At 37.0% G+C, this 20528-nt stretch overlaps 1 protein-coding gene across 1 annotated transcript in view; it reads right to left on the bottom strand.

Moving 5' to 3' along the window:
* Zir (dedicator of cytokinesis) overlaps positions 1-20528 on the bottom strand; it is a 667641-nt gene that overhangs the window by 565001 nt on the left and 82112 nt on the right. Inside the window, exons 9-10 of the mRNA XM_090407837.1 lie at positions 20332-20481; positions 951-1013 (exon numbers count right to left, since the gene is read on the bottom strand). Coding sequence (XP_090263963.1) covers positions 951-1013; positions 20332-20481 — 213 coding nt within the window. The remainder of the gene's footprint in view (positions 1-950; positions 1014-20331; positions 20482-20528) is intronic.

Below are 20528 nucleotides of genomic sequence, written 5' to 3'. Positions count from 1 at the left end.
ACTGTGAAAAAAGAAATTTCTGTACTTTGCTAGAAACGAAAGTAAGAAGACACATGTGATGCAAAAAAATGACTTCAACATAGGTTTTACTGAAGAGCAAAACATGCATTTTGCACACTTTTGCATGCACATTTTGCTTGCATTTTTTTACATGGTTTGCCATATATATGGTAAAATGCATATGTGATGCACCAATTGCCAGGTAGGGTTGTGTGCTTCACCATGCTTCAAAATCTACAATACAATACAATTGGAAACGTCTGAATCACCGAATGTAGGTTATTATAGTTATTAGTGTATGTATAAAAATCATTTATTAGTTAATATTCTCTTTAGTAAATCATTGACAGTTTTTGATAAAAATTGTAAATAAATACTTTTTAATACCTTATTAATCAAGCAACATTGTAATTTAAAATAAAATATTAAAAAAAAAAACCTTGGGGTAAAGTCCTCAAAACTAGAACCAAATGGTCAAAGGGTTACTAAGAAGGTATTTTTTTATATATGCACTATACATAAGTTAAGACATTAAGTAACAATTAAGACTTACGGGAAATTAGTTTACTAAAAAAATATTTAGAAAGACAGTTTATTCTGGGGTCAATTTGTGTATGTGTGTGTGTGTGAGGGGGGAGCAGTTTCTGGAAAAAAAAAATCCTGATAACATTCAAGAAGGCTTCTCTCTCTCTCTCTCTCTCTCTCTCTCTATATATATATATATATATATATATATATATATATATAGAGAGAGAGAGAGAGAGAGAGAGAGAGAGTTCTGCAAATGGAAACTAGCAAGAAAAAAAAGTAAAGAAAAAGTGAACTGTACTCAAAATGAAAAGGGAATTCCAAGTGTGAATCAAACAGGCATTATTAGATTAACGCCATTATTTTCATATATCATCTAAAAACTATTCCTATGAAAAAGCTTTAATTTAATTGAAAAATACCTTTTCATCTTTGATATAAGGTTCTGCACATTCATTTATATCACCCTGAAGGACCTTTTCCAGCTACAATAAGAACAACATGTATTTAAAACTAGTAATTTAGCAATGCTAGAAAAACTGAAATTTTATGTATTTATTCATAATTCAAATTTATTTCATTTATTTCATGACTCACAATTTATTCAAAGTAACTTCTTTGATATATTTAGCATATGTTTAATGATACTGCAGACTCATTTTTGTATATTGCATATTCAGCTTTAATGAAAGGGATTCATCATTTCTTCCAAATGATAGATCAGTGTGTGTGTGTGTGTGGGAAAGGATTTTCAGTACCCAATCTAACTACAGATGTGGAATGCCATTTGATATTATCAGACGTTGTCCAAAAGGATAAGTAACTTGCCTGTGTTCCTATTCAGCCAACACTACTCTACTTAAAGATATGCTGAGTGATTAAGTAAGCTCACAGAACTTATACCATCTGGTACTGGATAAGTTATATTAGGCATGATGGTATTCATGGTCACTGGACATTATGGTACTCCAGAGTACCATAATGTCCAGTGTTAGAATCGCTCTTAGTGCAGTTCCTCAGTATTGACCTGTCTGGTTTGGGAGGTCCTTCTGGTAGAATACACTGCTAATGCAAAAAGAAATATGGCAAACCAATCAGGAAAACTATTAAAGAAAAGAGAAGATAAAACGATACAAGGATGGACAACAATGAAAATATGAAAGGACTACAAAAGATCACAATACCAAAATAATAATAGAAGATGAAAATGGATGAGATCAAAGATAAAGAAAGCATAGTAGAAAAGGGTAGACAATATTTGTTGGAATTGTTAACATTACAAGTATTAATGAAAACATTATTACATGGAGGCCAGTGAATATTAAGAAGAAGAAGAATAGGGTATCCCAGAAACAAAAAACTTTGAAACAGAACAAGCAATATCCTTGTTCAAAAAGAATAACAATATAGAAGCAGCAGAGAAAAAAAATTAATACAAGGACTAAAAAATATATTTAATGAATGCCTAAAACAGAAAGATACACCAAACAGCTAGAATAATGTCATCATGATACTCTTGTTCAAAAAGGATAACAAGAAAAAAAGAATATTATAGCCCTATATGCTTCTTGTCACAAGTATATAAACTATTAATAAAAATAATAACAAATAGAATCACCAAATTATTAGATGAAGCTCAGCCTAATGAGTAAGTTAGAATCAGAAAGGGATTTAGCTCAATAGACCATTGGCAGACACTGAATCAACTAAGACAAAAATTCAGAGAATACAACCTACCATTGTACTTAGGTTTTATAGAATATAAAAAAGCCTTTGATTCAGTTGAAAAAAACAATCCTAATAGCAATGAAGAAACATGGAGTAAGCTAAAATTAGATCATCATGATTTACGCTCACACGTAAACCATCGTGCAGGTATTCGAAATCAAAAATCCCATGGAATAGGTGAGTCAATCCTTATTCCAGGAGTGTCCTATGTCTGTAGATGTGAGTGTGTGTTCATGGGGCTGGTTTGCCTGTTCTGAGGGATGAAAAACCCGAGTTTCCAGGTAAAAATCCTCTGCCTCCACATGAAACCGACTAACTCACGTTTAGTTGAAAGAGACCAGATAAATGTTACTCACGTCATGGACAGGAATCGAACCTAGGTCTTTCTGACCAAAGGGGCTTCCTCTATACTGACTGAGCTATGGAATATGGAGACTCTAAAATTTCACAGAGTTAATAAACAAAATACATGAAAAAGCAAATGTTACTATCCTTATATGAACAAGTAGTCCATTCAGTTAATGAATAAAGTAGTATTAAGGAGATACTATTTTCACCTAAATTATTCAATGTAGTATGAGAATATGTCCTAAATGAACTAGATTAGAGTGACAGAGAGATTAATATCAATGGTTAAAAACTAAATTATTATGATATGCTGATGATTTTATAGTAATCTAATAGCAAATTAGAATGAATGATGAATGCATACAGCCTCCAATAAAGCAGGATTACATATAAACTATGGAAAAAAAAATTAAAATAACAAATGCTGAAATAAACAGATAACAGAAGAACAAATGTAACAGACAGTAATAAAATAGAGTAAGAACAAGAATATTCTTGAACAAGAACATTAAGAAAAAGAAACATTTATGAAGAAATAAAAAGGAAAAAAATTCAGCTAGGCTGAGTGGCTTTTGACAAAACTGAAAATATTTCTGTGTAGTATCAGGTAACCAAAAAACTTTTGTGTGGTTTTTCATAATAAAAGTTAAACAACTGCAGAAATAAAATGTTTTAATCAGAAATATAATGTTTTAATGTGAAATCATTAAAATAAGCACCTTCCTAATCTACAACTATTTCCCAACAAGATACAAGTTTGTAAATTCTCTTTTATAAAACGTTTTGTAGTTAGAAGTAATAAACCTAGCAACCTCTGCTTCAATTTCTTTTTTATTACAGAACTGTCTATTTCACATGTGATTGTCTGGCACCAAAATAAAAAATGATAATTGCTTGGAGAAATGTCAGAAGAATATGGAGGATAAGAGAGTATCTTCCATCCTAAAGTACAAATCTCGCAGGCAAGTTTTGCAGCATGAGGTTTTGCATTGTCATGTAAGAATAGCACTTTCTTCTGATTAACTAGTCCTGGCTGTTTCTGAAGTAACGCTTTCTGCATATGCTCGTCCACCACACACAAATCATAGTGTTCTGGAGATGAAGAGGTGCCTTTGAAGTGTACAGAACTGGATCGTTTAGTGACAATCAATGATATGTTCACTTCCTGTTAGCGTACAAGATCCATTTTTCATCACAAGTGAGCAAGTAATCCAAAATGGGTCGTTTTTATGACACAAAAGAAGTTAAAGTTAATAAAAAAAGACGATGCAGTGTAAATGAATTGTTTCACCATTCATGTTAAACATTTGTGAAAGGTCTTGACATGTTAATGTGGAATTATTTTCAACAGTGGAACATAATTCTTCATTTTCAAAAATGAGGATCTTCCTGAATTTGGTGCAACTTCAAGTGATTCATCACAAGAAACAAATCTTTTAAACCATTTCTGTGGAGTAAATTCTGCTAGCTCATCTTTTCCAAATGGCACACATATGTTATGGGACACTTCTGAAGCCTTCAAACAAAGTTTAAATTCATAAAACAACAAGCATGAATTACTCCAAGTTAAAGTGACATTTTAAAAGGGTTCTAAGTCACAGAAAAAGAGTACACACCATGTTAGAGTGCACCGATTGACTGGCACGTTGCACTGCTTTGGACTCTGCTAAAAACCGCACAAACATTTTTGGTTACATGATACAATAAAACCTAAAAACAGAGTCAAATTTTTTAACCAATGTGTCATCTCAGTTATGACATACAGATTAGACATGGTCAGTAACCAACAGGAAATGCTGGACAGAATGAGGAAAAATGAGCATAGAATGGAAAGAACCATTCGAAACATCAGATTACAAAAAAAAAAAAAAAAGTGTTGGATATAGAGGAAGAGATTTTAAAATTAAAATTAAAACAGGTAGAACATACCCTATAGATGAAAAGTGATGGCTGAACAAAGCCTATCACTCAGTGGCATCCATATAAAGGAGGATGAATGCCAGAATGACCAGACAGAAGATGGTTGGAGAACTGACATTAGGAAGCTTTAAACAGAGAAAGATGGAGACAAATAAGGTGGAGGAGGGCCTTAGAAGAAGAAAAGAAGAAGAAAAATGTTTAATGGTGCCTTTAAAGGTGAAGGATGTTTCGGAGGACAGAAGTAAATGGAATAAATGAGGAGAAGCAGGTTCAATGTGTTTGTACACGTTGAACTTTGCAGTTGTACTGAAAAGGGATGTTGAACTGCTTTTGTTCTAACATACCAACAGTAAGTGGAGGAATGATGTTTACTTCCAGTGACCATGGAAGTATCTGTAGAAAAGATACAGAGCTGAAACAATGCATCTATGAAGTGAGCCTATGAGGAAAGGATCATCAATGAGCTGAATTGCTCCACTCTGAAGAGCATCAAGAATATTTTGGGAGGTTTTAGATGCATGACTCCAAATGTGTGAAGAGTATTCTAAGGATGAGTATATTTGGAATTTATATAGTGTTAGTAGCTAGGAGGGTGTAAAATAACTTCTTGAGTGGAAGAGAATGTGTAGTTTTTTTCAGGAGAGGCTGGAGGTAAATGTCAGTCCACAGAGAGACTGATCCTGTCTGATTATGTGTGTATTACTGAGGATAAGGGAAGGTGAGTTGAGATCCCTTTTGCAAGAGAAAGGGGAGGACGGAATTTGATGGCATTGAAGGTGACCAGATTGTCCTTACCTCACTGAAGGATAGTATGAAAATTAGTGTTTAAGGCAATAGTTACAGATGATATTGATGCTTGGGATGTCTGAGAAATAGGGTTTGTTAAAGGAGTAGGATGAATGGGGTGTGCTATCAGCAAAGTCGTGGTTAGGACTGGTGGTGATTAAGAGTAAGTCTTTTATGCATAAGAGAAAGAGAGTATGTGACAGAACCAAACCCTGAGGCACTTCTGCACCAATGGCAAAGCTTGAAAAAGTAGCGTCCACCATGACACACAGTGAATGAACAGAGAGTGAGAGAGAAAGATGCCTATTCAGTCAAAGAGGGTAAGTGGATAGGCTGTTGAAATGCTGAGATATTCATCCTTTCCTTTAGTGTTACATGACAATTAGCATTCATTTTAGACAAATTATTGACTCTACAACCATATTATATATAATAATTTTTAATTTCCCGACATTTCGGCTTCATATTAAGGTCATCATCAGGAGTATACACATACAAAGACAAGCTAAATTACATTTCACACAGTATGCTAGAGAGACAATGATTTGATCAATGGTTACTGGCTTGACCTCTAGTGAAAATAAAATGACATTAAAATAAATAAATGAAATAAATAAAATAATTACATCAAAGCTATATTCTATTTAAGACAACATCAGAGAAACATTCTTTCATATAGATAGTTTTGTTACAGTAAAAATGATATCCTAATTTAACATGGCAATTTTTATATTAGATTTAAGATTCTGGATTATCTATGGTCCTATTTATAATTAACTCTTAGGGAAAAAGGTTAAGTGAGTAGAATATGTGCCATCCATATTCATGGGATTTTTAGACCCTCATTATTGTTAAGATTAGGGTGGTCGATAAGAATCTCACAGGCCTCCTTAAATTTACGTTCATACCATGTTTTGGTGTGATGTAAACAACAGGTGCTTTTCCAGTCAATTCTATGTAAAGTGTTCAGGATATGATCAGAAAGGCCAGCTTGACCACAGTTATTATTATTATTAAGGGAGACCTCCAAGGAGTCAGAGACTCATCGAGGGAGGCCACATACTACACACACACACCAGCTATCATACTTATTCTTGAATTCATGCACTGCTTGCATTCACAACATCCAATGGCAATCCATTCCAATCACACACCACCCTATAAGAGAAAAATCTAGTCCTCACCCCCTTCTTAGCAGCTTTCAGTCTCAGCTTCCAAGGATCCCCCTCTCGTCCTTTCCCCACCCTTCATAAATTGTAAAATTTCATCAGTTGAAATCCTGTATGACCCTTCAGAAGTTTGTAAATCTCAATCATATCTCCCCCTCTTTCTCCTGTCTGCTAGTGTCTGCAGTCTACAAATTCTCAATCTGTCTTCATACTCAGTATCCCACAATCCTGATATCATTTTTAACGCTCTCCTTTGTACTCTCTCCAATATATCAGAATCACAATGGAAACCAGACCTGCACACAATAGTCCAAGTGAGGTCTTATCAAGGCCTTGTAAAGAGGCAAAATAACATCTTTATCTTTATATGTGAACATTCATTTTGGCATTGCAATTATCTTTTGAGTTGTGTTTGCAATCTTTGATATATGACCCTGAACGTCAACTTCTATCTATTAACACCTCAAGATCCCTAGCCTCATCAGTTTCTTCTAGCCTAATTCCACCAATATAATACAACATTGGATATCTAATCATGCCAAAGGGAATGACTTTACATTTACTGACATTGAACTGACACCCATTTTCCAATTCCCACAATTCCAGCCTATTCAAATCATTCTGCAAGTACTGCATATCAGCAGCATTCCTGATTATCCTACCTATCTTTGCATCATCAGCAAATAGATGTATGTTGTTTGTCAAATCCTTCTCAATATCATTAATGTACAGATTGAATAACAGTGGACCAAGCACTAATCCTTGTACACCGCTACTTATTTTTTAAATTTTTTTTTTTAATTATTATTATTAATCTTTGTACTGGTTATGGGCAGTACTACCCTTACATCATGTCCAGACTTGATATAGGCCTAAGCCTTTACAAGTGTTTTACTCTATGCCTGTTCTAGTTATCATTGTAGTCATTCTCTGGAGGCAACATCATGCCACCAGTGTGCCGTGTAGGGCACTCAAGGAAAGAACTTTTATATCCTTCTGCATAAATCCAATCTGTTTTAAGTCCTTGTAACTATCTGCACTCCATACACCATATAAAGAGATGGTGGCACTGGTAAACCTTGGAGTTGCTCCATGCTCCTCCCGTATCTTACTAACTAGATCTTGGCTATTTTTATAATAGTTTACTTTATTATTATGGCTATGGGCTAGTGGACACCCTGTTCCCACCACCTGGGCATCAACTACCCAAATGTCATCATCTCTTTTAATCACTAAATCTGGCTTATGCAAACCTGCGGATGTCCTATAATGTGGTTCCACCGCAGTCTCCCAACTTTTGTTCTTAAAGTGGTTGTTCAGAATGGAGACCACGGAATCATGCCTCTTCACACAGACCCTATGGGTGCGGAAGCAACACTGGGCTATATGAGACAATGTCTCACTGTAGTGGCAGCCAGCCCTAAAGTTTGAGTCATCACTACCCCATCGAGCTGTGCAGGCTTGAGTAGGCAGGGCATTGATCCTCATCCTGATAAGGTCAATATACTCGAACCCAGGGAGGAGTCTGGTGCCATCCCTTACCCAATCATGCTGGGGAGGCACTAGATATGACTCTTTTAAAGGAGCACCATCTACAGAACAATGCTACAGAAATGCCCACCTCGTGTTCTACATGTGCTGACCCGATTAAAGTACCTTGATAATGGGAGACTTTAGCCCGCCTAAAGTCTTCTTGTATTAATGGGCTATAAAAAGCCTCTCTGCAGATAGGGGAAGAAGATAGTTCTAACTGCACGATTCTTGACAGCCGCAGGCGTAGGATCAGCCATCTAAGTGATGGAACCCCGAGCCCACCATCCTTCACCCTAGCATGGAAATATGCAGTAGGAGTGTCAGGCGACAGTCGGAGCCATGATCTAATGGCTGAATGGATAGCCCCGTCCATTCGGGTTTCTACATTAATAGAAAGGCCTTGAATAGAGAAGAAGTCAACTACCTGGTCAAGGAGTTCCTGCAAGCCTATCTTAGTAGAGGCTACAAGAATAAGATCGTTTGCAAAGGCCATAGCATTAAAGGAAGAAGTGCCTAGAGAGTAGCCTATATGGCTAGGAAGAGAGTGAAGAAACTCATCTATGACGCAGTTAAAGAAAAAGAGAGATAGAGGATCACCCTGACGAACACCCCGCACCACGGGAATAGAAGTTGCACAGGACCCTGTAGTGATAGTGATGGAGTTACCCAAGTATAGCCCCATAACATAGGAAAGAAAGGGTTCTGGACATCCAGCAATAGACAGCGCTCGAAGGAGAGCAGGAAGGGAGACTCTATCAAAGGCCTTTTGGAGGTCCAGCGACGGCATATATAGAGGCTTAAGGTGGCATCGGGAATCAGAGAGAAGAGAAGAAAGAAGACATATATTCTCGGCACAGCTGTCCAAAGGGACAACTTTGCTGCCCCTTCGGACAGCAAAGTTGACAATGTTGCTTCTGACAATGTTGCTGAAGTCGTTTAACTAATATTTTATTATAGAGTATAAGTAACACAGGGGAGATGGTAATAGGTCTAAAGTCTGATGCACAGCTTGAAGTTCTTTCTGCAGAATGAAAATAGTTCTTGAAGCACGTAGATATGGTGGTATTGCTTTACTGGAAAGAAGAATGTCCACTAAGTCTTGAAGAATTTTCAATGGCACCTTCCGAAGCCTAGACGCAGGAAAGCCATCAGGTCAGGAGGCAATGAAATTGGATGGAAGAGCTGCTTTAATCTCCTGGATGGACACAGGCTGGTATATTCGAAGGGCAGGAATGGACCTCGTAGGTTGATCATCATCAGGGAAGTGTGGAGGTGGAGCAGAAAATATTGTACTCCAGAATTTAATAAAATCATCATGTAAGTCTGCTATAGGTGGAGGGAAAGTACAGTCAAGGATGGTTTGGGCACATTGCCCTCTATTCTTTTTATAGAGGGCCTGCATAGCTCCTCTTCCTCTGCTTCCAATTTGATAAAGTCATTGTAGAATGAGATGTAGGCTGATGTTGACGAAGCATGAAGTGTTCAGAGAATTCAGTATGGAGGTAGTCATTCAACTCATCTGTGATATCCATTCCCAGAAGGTGAGTCTGGATGAGGGATTTAAGAATTTTATGGTTATATTCTGGAAGAGAAGGATCATCTAGAGATGATGTCAGTCTGAAAATCAAAGCTTCTTCTTCAACAGCAGTATGACTGCTGGAAGATGGAGAGCTAGAGACAGGAGATACGGAGATATTACCTGTCCCTGCCTGTGACGGATGGGCTGCCAATTCTTGAACTAAAGCTTTGTAACTGGCTTTCTGTCTATGACACTTGATGGCATTCAAGGATCTTAATGGGAACACCTTAAATAAAGCCTCATTGATTTTCTTTATCCCTTGAGCCGTCAACTTGATCTCATGAGCGGCGAGGATCTTTTCTTCTTCGGCAGTCCAATGTGCTTTGATGTGCTCTGTTCTTATTGCAGCGTTGGCTTCGGCTGGATGTTTCGAGGTGCGATGCATGCCAAGGCCGACAGCGGTGGAGAATGCACAATCGCAGATCTGACATACGAAGTGTCTGAGACTGGGAACTCCTTGACCGCTGGAACAAGCATGATGGGAACTTGAATAAATGGGTTGATTACAGTCCTTGCAGAGCTTTCTTTTAACTTTCCTGAGGATGCCGCTGGGATGGGTGGCAGGATCACCTCCAAACAAGAAACAGACATCTGGATTCACACTCGACGAGTTTCCTGGCTCCGGCCTATAACAGTCGGAGCCTTCATCTGATGAGTTATGCAAGCGAGGAAACTTAACCCTACCAGGGCTGCTAACCCTGGAAGGGAAGAATAGCACAGCAAGCCAGTCAGTCACCCAAAGGTGTCCAGGAATCATCCCTAGGAGGCTGCCTACTGCTGCACTTGCAAAGTGTCTCAGGTGATGTGCAAGCCAATTCAACAACGCTTCGGATTCGTTAAATCTTTCAGAGTCACATCCCCCATATACCACTTTTTGATATTCAGTCAGCCATCCTCTTATTCATATTCTATTCTATAACCTAGACCCATTTTCTCCAATTTATGCAGCAGTCTGCCATGCTGTATTGTGTCAAAAGCCTTAGCAAAATCCAGAAGTATCATGGTGTATCCACTCCCCTTGTCTAGTTCAATGGTAACATTGTTATAGAATGTGAGCAAGATGCTAAAACAACACCCTCCCTTAGTAAACCCATGTTGTTCATTGCAAAGTAGAGATCCACTCTCAACCCATTTCTGAATGTGAAACCTAACCAATTTTTCCAAAATCTTCACTACCGCCCCTGAGATACTAATCAGTCGATATCTGAATACATCTGTCTTTGCACCACCTTTTTGCAGTGGAATTACTATATATTCCTACCATTCCTGTGAAATATACCTTGTTCTGAGACTCACAGTTATTATATTTAATGTGACATTTATGTTCCTTTCTTTCGATAAGAATTGTGCATCCTGTTTCCCCTTACATAGGGCAAATTACACAAACAATGAATACAGCATAGTCAAGAGTGGGCCAGCAGAGGGAGTGGATCCTTGGATGAGTTGAGTAAGTTCTTTAATTTTACAGGAGGTTTAAAAAAGGTCACTTTAAGGTTGTATTTCTGTAATATTCCATTAATTTTATCTCATATCCCTTTAATTATGGAATGGTTACAGTTTTATTGTAGTCTACTTTATTTTTGTTTTTAAGAGAGGTCTTGACAAAATTTTGTTGATAGTATTTTGGCTGTAGTCATTTTTTGGAAGGTATTGCTGATAACTTTTAACATAAATGATAAATTAAATATAATAACTATGGTCAAGCTGGCCTTTCTGATCATGCCCTGAACATTTTACAAAGAACTGACTGGAAAAGCATCTGTTGTTTACTTCACACCAAAACATGGTATGAACATAAATTTAAGGAGGCTGTGGGATTCTTATCAATCACCCTAATCTTAACAATAATGAGGGTCTAAAAATACCAAGAATATGGAAGGCACATGATAATTAATAATTAAGGAATTGACAGCATACACTAGAAATATAAATTAAATAAACTTTAATATATACTTTCCGATATTTCAGCAACGTCATGTTGCCATCTTCTTGGGAACTTAATACAAAGACAAGGGCACACAAGTACTACATAACAGCAAATGAGAAATGAAATGAGGAAGCTACCGTTTTCCTAAAGTAATGATGGTGCCCCCAGGTAGGCTATATTGCTAGTTCTTGGCCTTTGGGCTGAAGTTCTTCTGATAAATGTTTCCCAAATTCGGGGCAGTCTCATGCATCCAAATTTATCGAGGTTTGGCATGTTCCTAAGGGCTGAGGCTGATTCCATGAATTGTCTTTCATATTTAAACTTGCTGAGGTGTATTATTGTGGCTTTCTTCCACCTTATTCTGTGGCAAGTATCCAGAGCATGGTCTGCAAGCCCAGAGTGGCTGTATTGGTGAAACCGGATGTAATCCTTGTGTTCTGAGATTTTGATATTTGCTGTCCTGCCTGTTTGGCCAAAACAGGACAATTTACAGCTGCAAGGGACCTGGTATACACCAGGTAGGTCTAGGGGAAGTGGTTGGTCTTTAGTAGAGTGGATAAGGGATGCCAATTTTCTATATGGTCTGTTAGTGGTCAATTCATGTTTTTTTAGGATTTTGTTGATTTTTTTCCAAGGTGCCTCAGATGTAGGGATGATGGATTTAGAGTAATCTTTTTTTGTGAAGGGGAGGAAGGTGGGTTGTGGATGACTGGTTTAAGTATTTTTTGTATTCTTTTTTTTTTTTGGGGGGGGGGGGGAGCCATTGGCTGAGAAAGTGTCAAGGATGTGATTTAGTTCAGGTTAGGGCTTGATCATTTGAACTGATTACTTTTGCCCTGTTGAATAGTGTCTTAATAACACCATATTGTTGTGGGGGGGGGTGATGGGATTGTTGGTGAATGTATCTCCCTGTATGGGGGGGGTTTCTATAAACTGAGAAAACCAAGATTCCATCAGGTTGGCAGGTGACTAGCTTGTCTAGGAAGGGGAGGATATCGTTTTTCTCTTTTTCCAGGGTGAACTTGATTGTAGAGTGTTGGTTGTTTAAGTGGGTTAGGAAGGAGAGGAGTGAATCCGGCCATGTGGCCAAATAGCGAACACATCATCAACGTAGCGAAGCCATATGGAAGATTTTTGTGGGGCTGAGTTTAAGGCTTTCTCTTCAAAAGTCTCCATAAAGAAGTTGGCCAAGAGTGGGGAAAGTGGTGAACCCATGGCTGTCCACTCTATCTGTTTGTAGAATTTTTCCTGCAAAATGAAAGAGCCTGAGTGCATTGTAAACTGAAATAGGGCTGAGGTATCAGGAGGAAATTTAGCTTGGATTGGCTCTAAGGTTTCTTTGAGGGGGAAATTTGGCAATAAGGAGGAGACGTCAAAACTGACCATTATGTCATTATGTTGGAGTGTAAGGTTTTCCATACTGGCTTTGAAGTGGGCTGAGTTTTTTTATGTGTGATGGTGTGTTGACAGTATAGTGTGAGAGCGCTTTGGCTAAATATTTAGCTATTTTGTAAGTGGGGGAATCAATGCCATCCACTAAGGGACTTAATGGCACATTTTCTTTATGTATTTTTGGGAGCACATATATGCGGGGGGGGGGGGGTCTAGAGTTATATGGTTTTAGTCTGTTGGTAATCTCCACAGGCCAAGAAGTGACCTTCTTAAGGAGCCTATGGAGTTTTCTAATTTGTGAGCTGGTGGGATTGTATTCAATAGGGAGGTAAGTAACTCGATCTAATAGTAAAGCCTTAAGCTTACCTGTGTAGTCATTATGATTGAGTACCACAGTGGTGTTCCCCTTATCTGCTTTGGTGATAACTATTTCTTTGTTTTTCTTCAAATCTTGTAGTGACTTGTATTCACTAATGGATATGTTGGTTTTTGGTGGTTTTGCTTTTGTGAGAACACAGGCTACATCCAATCTAATATCGTTGGTGATGTGGTTTGGAAGGTGGCGAATCCCACGTTCAATCTGGATCATTAATTCCTCAGCCGGTAATTTCCTACAAGCAATGACGAAGTTGTGACCATGTGACAGAGCATTGAGTGCTTCAGGCTTCAAGATAACTGAACAAAGGTTAACTACAGTGTTGGTTTGTAGTTTAGGTTTGGACGCCGAGATCTTTATTAATTTATCAAACTTGTTGAAATGTTGACACCGTATTCGTTCGAATTCTTTATTTACCACCGTACACGAGACAGCAAGTAGAACTGACCAAAGCTTGTGATTAAGCGTGTTTCAAAGCTCATTTTAGAAATTTTAGACTTTAGAAAACGACACATCTGGATATTTCTAGCACTAAAATAGCTCTGTTTATGTCGGCTAGGGAACCGCGTGTAGCGGTAATTTGCTCCCAAAGTAAAGCCTGGCTCGCCCGGTTGTAGATATGGAGAGCTTTCTGTGAAAAGAAAAGGTGTTTAAATTTTACACAATTAGGGATGACTTGATTATCCCGAAAGTGTTTTAGGAATGCCATACAGTTCAGTTTCAGGATAACTTCAGCTTCAGTTTGCTGTAATGGCAGGCCTTGCGTGCGAAGGAATCTCTGTGGATGATCATCATTCTTGTAGAGAGGATTATAGGCTGGTTAAACATGATAACTAATAATTAAGGAATTGACAGCGTACACTAGAAATATAAATTAAATAAACTTTAATATATACTTTCTGATATTTTGGCAACGTCACATTGCCATCTTCTTGGGAACTTAATACAAAGACAAGTGCATGCAAGTACTACATAACAGCAAATGAGAAACGAAGCCAGGAAGTTACCATTTTTCTAAAGTCCTGATGGTGCCCCTGGTAGGCTATATTGGTAGTTCTTGGCCTTTGGGCTGAAGTTCTTCTGATAAATGTTTCCCAAATTTGGGGCAGTCTCATGCATCCAAATTTGTTGAGGTTTGGCATGTTCCTAAGGGCTGAGGCTGATCCCATGAATAGTCTTTCATATTTGAACTTGCTACGGTGTATTACTGTGGCTTTCTTCCACCTTATTCTGTGGCGAATATCCTGGGCTTGCAGACCACGTTCTGGATACTCGCCACAGAATAAGGTGGAAGAAAGCCACAGTAATACACCGCAGCAAGTTTAAATGTGTAAGACTATTCATGGAATCAACCTCAGCCCTTAGGAACATGCCAAACCTCAACAAATTTGGATGCATGAGACTACTCCGAATTTGGGAAACATTTATCAGAAGAACTTCAGCCCAAAGGCCAAGAACTACCAATATAGCCCGCCAGGGGGACACCATCAGGACTTCAGGAAAATGGTAGCTTCCTCACTTCGTTTCTCATTTGCTGTTATGTAGTACTTGCGTGCAGTTGTCTTTGTATTAAGTTCCCAAGAAGATGGCAATGTTATGTTGCCGAAATATCGGAAAGTATATATTAAAGTTTATTTAATTTATATTTCTAGTGTACGCTGTCAATTCCTTAATTATTAGTTATCATGTTTAACTAGCATATAAGCCTCTCTACAAGAATGGAAGGCACATATTCTACCCACTTAAGCTTTCTTCCTAAAAATTAATTATAAATAGGAACAGAGATAATGCAGAATCATAAATCTAATATAACAACTGTCATTTCAAATTTGGACATTATTTTTACTGTCATATATAAAAGAAATCTACATGAAAGAATGTTTCTCAGATGTTTGTCTTAAATAGAATATAGCTTTGATCTAGTTATTTTATTTATTTCATTTATTTATTTATTTTAATTTTATTTTCACTAGAGGTCAGGCCAGTAGAATAACCATTGATCAAATCATTGTCTCTGTAGCACACTGTGTGAAATGTAATTTAGCTTGCCTCTGTGTGTGTGTGTATGTGTGTGTGTGTGTACTCCAGATGATGACCTTAATATGAAGTATGAAACTTTGGGAAATTGAAAATTATTATTTACTAAAATAAAGAGACAAAAGGTTTCATTTCGTCGATGCAAAATAATATAAATTAAGTGGATATTAAATCCAATATCATTTCAAAGCTGAATACAGAAACTATAAAAGTTTCATGAGAAAATTGACCAGAGCGCTAGCGGGAATACACTGCCGCCACACTATGAGTTGCACTAGCCCAACCTTTGAGTGTTCTCCACTTCCTTATAGGAAGTGGAGATCACTCAGAGTGCCCATATATTCGCCTCCTATTGGTTCATTTTGATAGGTTTAACTAGTCTGACAGCTGTTTCAAACTCATTGGTTTTCGTCAGAGACTAGGTAGAAACCTAAGCGAGCAAAAACTCTTAGTACGAACAAACTTGAAGCGTCGGAGAGTTGTATTTTCCGTAAGTGAACTCTTGGTCGGTGCATTAAGTATTTACTAAAATAAAGAGCCAAAAGGCTTCATTTTGGCAATGCAAAATTATATAAATTAAGTGGATATTAAATCCAACATCATTTCAAAGCCCATATACAGAAACTATAAAAGTTTTGTGCGAAAAGTTTTATAGTTTCTTTTATATACACAAAACTTTTACGTTTCTGCACAAAACTTTTAAAGTTTGTATATTCGGCTTTGAAATGATGTTGGATTTAACTGGATATTAATTTATATAATTTTGCATCACTGAAATGAAGCCTTTTGGCTCTTTATTTTAGTAATACTTTATGCGCCAACCAAGAGTTTGCTTACAGAAAATACACCTCTCCAATGCTTCAAGTTCCTTAGTAACTTTGAAAGTTTTTGCTCTCTTAGGTTTCTACCTAGTCTCTGATGAAAACCAATGAGTTACAACTGTCAGACTAGTGAAACCTATCAAAATGAACCAATAGGAGGCGAATATACTGGTGCTTTGAGCGTTCATCACTTCCTATAAGGTTTGGCTAGGGCAACTCGTAGTATGGTGGCAGTATATTCCCGCTAGCTCTCTGGTCAATTTTTGCACAAAATGTAAATCATTTTTTAAATTCAATTCCTATTGTTGTTCATTAGTTGCATTGATGATGTCTTATGACATAAGATGAAATATTTACATAATAAAAAAGTCATTTACAATGGCATGCATGTCATTGTATAGTTACAATAACATGTATGCCATAGTAAATAAGACATAAATGTTATTGTATAGTTACAATTTGACGTGAGCCTTGGTAGGTCAATCAGTATTATCAATACTGGGAATACACTGCCAACTTGTGATCTAACAAGAGAGAGCTAGCATCATTCTTAGTAGCAGCTTCCATACACATGTTGTTCAGAAATTTTTTTTTTTTTTTTGTAATATTGGCAATATTGTTAAATATATTGTAGATATTTTGCAGGATGATTTAAATGAATCATCCTGCAAAATGTAAGGGATGAGCAAAGGACAATGGTAGTTAATTTAGTTGTAAAATGTAAGGGATGCACTCTGGGATAAAAGAATAACATCCTTTCATATCATATTAATGGTAATATATTACAGAAAATTGATGAGGCTATGGATCTGGGAGTGATGGTGCATAGAGATTTGAAATTCAGGGGAAATATTACAAGAGTTGGCAAAATAGCTCAGAGGATTACTTGGATGTTCTCTGCCAGGTTGGCAGGAAAATGACCCAGAGGAAGACCCAGATATAGGTGGATTGATACGGTACAAAGTGCCTTAGATGATAGAAATATAAGATCTGATACTGTTGGAGTCTTGACAAGTAACAGACTGATTTGGAGGAAAATTGTAGATAGGAAATTAATAATGATGTAATTTTTTTCATGTAGTACTATCATATCCTGTACACCCCTTGATGGTACATGGCAGGAATTTGATGATGATGATTACTTGGATGTTGAAGAACACATTAACTAGTAAAGATAGGGAGGTTATTATTTCTCTTTATCCATGTGTTGACTACTGTGCACAAATTTAGTTACCTGCATTTCCAGGGGACCAGGAGGTGGTGGAGAGGATTCAGAGCTGAGTGGGCAAGTTCATGACAGGTATGTGGAAGTTGTCTTATGAGAATAGATTGAAAGTGTGCGAGTTGCAAAATTTAGCTGACAGGTGGAGGAGAGGAGATATGATAGAAACTTATAATTAGCAAAGCAATTCTATAAGATTGACACAAGAAATTTTTCAATACATGGGGAGTAGGGGGGGGGGAAACAAGGGGTCACATTCGTAAGTTATCTAAGAGTGTGGTTAGTAAGGGTGCGGACTAGGGTCTTTACTTGGAGAGTGGAGAATGAATAGAATGAATTGCCAGAGGTGTTATGAGTAACCCAACAGTGAATAGGTTTAAGGAGATGTATAATAGTTATTGTGTTAATGGATAGTGTGGGTCTCCTGTGTTTTTTGATATGGTGAGATGTTTGGGAGTGCATCATAACAGTGCATCATTTTTCCTAGAACCACACACCAGATGTAATTTTGAGCTGATAAAGGATACTAAGTGAGATGAAAAGAAATATTCTTTCTGTAAAGAAGTAGTAAATCATTAAATAAGCTAACAAAAAGTACTATTCTGTAGAATTGGGTACCATAATCTACAAGGGTTGTAAATAAAGTAGTAGCAGCACTGTCAGGAGACATAGTTGATAACTCAAATGCTACTCTTGATAGATAGTGGTGCTAGTTGTATGTACTGTATATGTGCACAAGGAACACAGCCCATGCTAACAAGTATCCTTGTATGTAGAAGTGGTTAAAGTCAACGTCTCAGTGTGCAAGGCTTAGGGTACGTTCCCAAGATTAGAACTACAATCCTAGATCAAAGTCCAGGTTGCAAGAGATAAAATTGCAAGTAACTGCTATTGTAGCCTTAAGGAAGCCTGTAGTGACAGTGCCTTACTGTATGAGACTGTTACAAGATGAGTCAGTACATTTTACGTGGAGCAAGATTACCCGGATGATAATTGCCGTGCAGGACAACTTGCTACTTCAGATGAACATTTTGAGATTGTTCAGATATTCCTCACAGTTGATCGGCAATGAACTAAATGGCCAGTTGGAACTGGGACAAACCATCAAAGTTTGTCATCAGGGAACTGGGACAAACCATCCTAAAAGAGAAACTCGGTATGCACAAAATTTCAGCTGGTTGGATTCCACATCACTTGAGTGATGATGTAAAAATGGCACAGGTGTGCAGTTGCTGGCTTGCATCAGTAACGATACGAAAATGACGGGGGATGCATTCCTGAATCATATTGTAGCCATTGATTAAACTTGGACAAGGGCTTATGAGCTCAAACTGAAGAGACAATCTAACGAATGATGGCATTCAGGTCCACCCATCCCAAAAAACTTTGCCAGGAACCCAGAAAAGTTCAAGTCGCTTACGACGTTCAAGGTGTCACTCTTCATTATGCTGTGCCCCAAGGGCAAGCGGTTAATGCACAGTACTATCAATGATTTCTGAAGCATCATTTGCGATTGGCTTTAAGAAGAAATTGACTGGATTTTTTTCATGGATTCTCCACTGTGTTTGTTGTACGACAATGCACAATGTCATGTGTCGCAATTGTTGATGGAGATGTTGAACAGGTGGCACCAGAAAGTATTGGAACATCCTCCATATTCACTGGATATTAGTCATTGTGACTTTGTTCTCCAAAATGAAATAACCCCCTCAAAGGTCTGCAGTTTCATGATGTGCAAGAGGTTCTTTGAGCAGAAGGCAGCACTATCACTGATATCAACAGGCGACACTCTGCTGATGGTATCCATCAGCTCCTATAAATTTAGAAGCAGGTGTAGAACGTAGCAGGAGATTACATTGTAGGAATGTAACTGTATAGACTTGATAAATAAACTACTTTATATTTTGTGCACATGTAGCCACTACTTTATTTACAACTCTTGTAATTCAATAAGACTCAGGACAACTATTTATAAGGCTATTTAGTATAATTTGTATTGTTTCTTTTATTGTGATTGGCTATATGAGATCATCAAGAGCATATTGAATTCTGCACTTGAGGATTTTGATACTGTGTTCTATTGTTGATGCAGTACAAGTTTGCTTGTTTGCACTGGATTAAATACAAATGCTGAAATCAAGGATAGGTCTGGAATCAATCTCTGCACTCCTCACTAGTCACCTCCATTCTGTTTGACATTATTCCATACAGTATCCTCTGATATTACATGCTATTTATTAATCGACTGCCTACTCCTCAATAGTTAAACATTCACTCCAACTCCAATGATAAGTTTGTTTTTATACAACCAGTATAAAAACAAACTTATCATACAATGCCTTATCATGGAGTTAAAAAAAAATTCTGGAGAGACTACATATAATTAAAGCTGCATCCAAAGCTTTATTAATTCCTTCTGAAATAACATTTTTTTAAAAAATAAGATGGAACTTTTAGAAGAAATATGTAGTAATTCAAACAGACATGAGAATTCATATCAATTCTCATATCTGTTTTATAGGTAACATTCTACTTAAACATTTCCATTATGAGTGCTGTAAAATGTAGAATGTAATATCTAATGTTATATATTCAAATGCTTTACATGTGTATCATGAGTCAATCTTATTTGTCATAAAAAGAGGGAAGCTGTGTGTTCAGGTTACTTGAAACATACAGTTTACTAATAATGAACCTTCTGTAATGTTAGATATTATAAAATATTTTTAATTTTTGAGCAAACATATAGTGAACATGAGGATTTTTTGTCACTTTACATACAATTTAAGTGAATTAAAAATGACATTATCAATATTCCTTAAATAACCATTTTTTATTAGGTAAAAGAGGTTACACATTGCATAGTAAAATACAATGAACAAATTCTACAAAGCAGACATTATCTCACTATTTATTCCAATCTACAAATATTTTAAGAGAGTATATACTAAGTATCAAAACTTACTTTAACAACAAGGAATATATCTGAGGATGTATAGGTAATGTTGAAAATACAGGATCTACTCAGAGTTGAAATATCCTGATAGCATACATGTCCACATAGCATTCTTTTCATTGGTTCTGAATTCATATCAAAATAAAAGTTCTCAGATATCTGAAATAAAAAATAAATAAAACACATACAATTGCTGTAAAATTATT

The sequence above is a fragment of the Typopeltis vanoorti genome, chromosome 18, assembly GCF_054136105.1.
Source record: "Typopeltis vanoorti isolate ZY-2024b chromosome 18, IOZ_Tvanoo_1.0, whole genome shotgun sequence".
Taxonomy (NCBI): Eukaryota; Metazoa; Arthropoda; class Arachnida; order Uropygi; family Thelyphonidae; genus Typopeltis; species Typopeltis vanoorti.
This window is presented reverse-complemented; position numbering and strand designations above follow the sequence as displayed.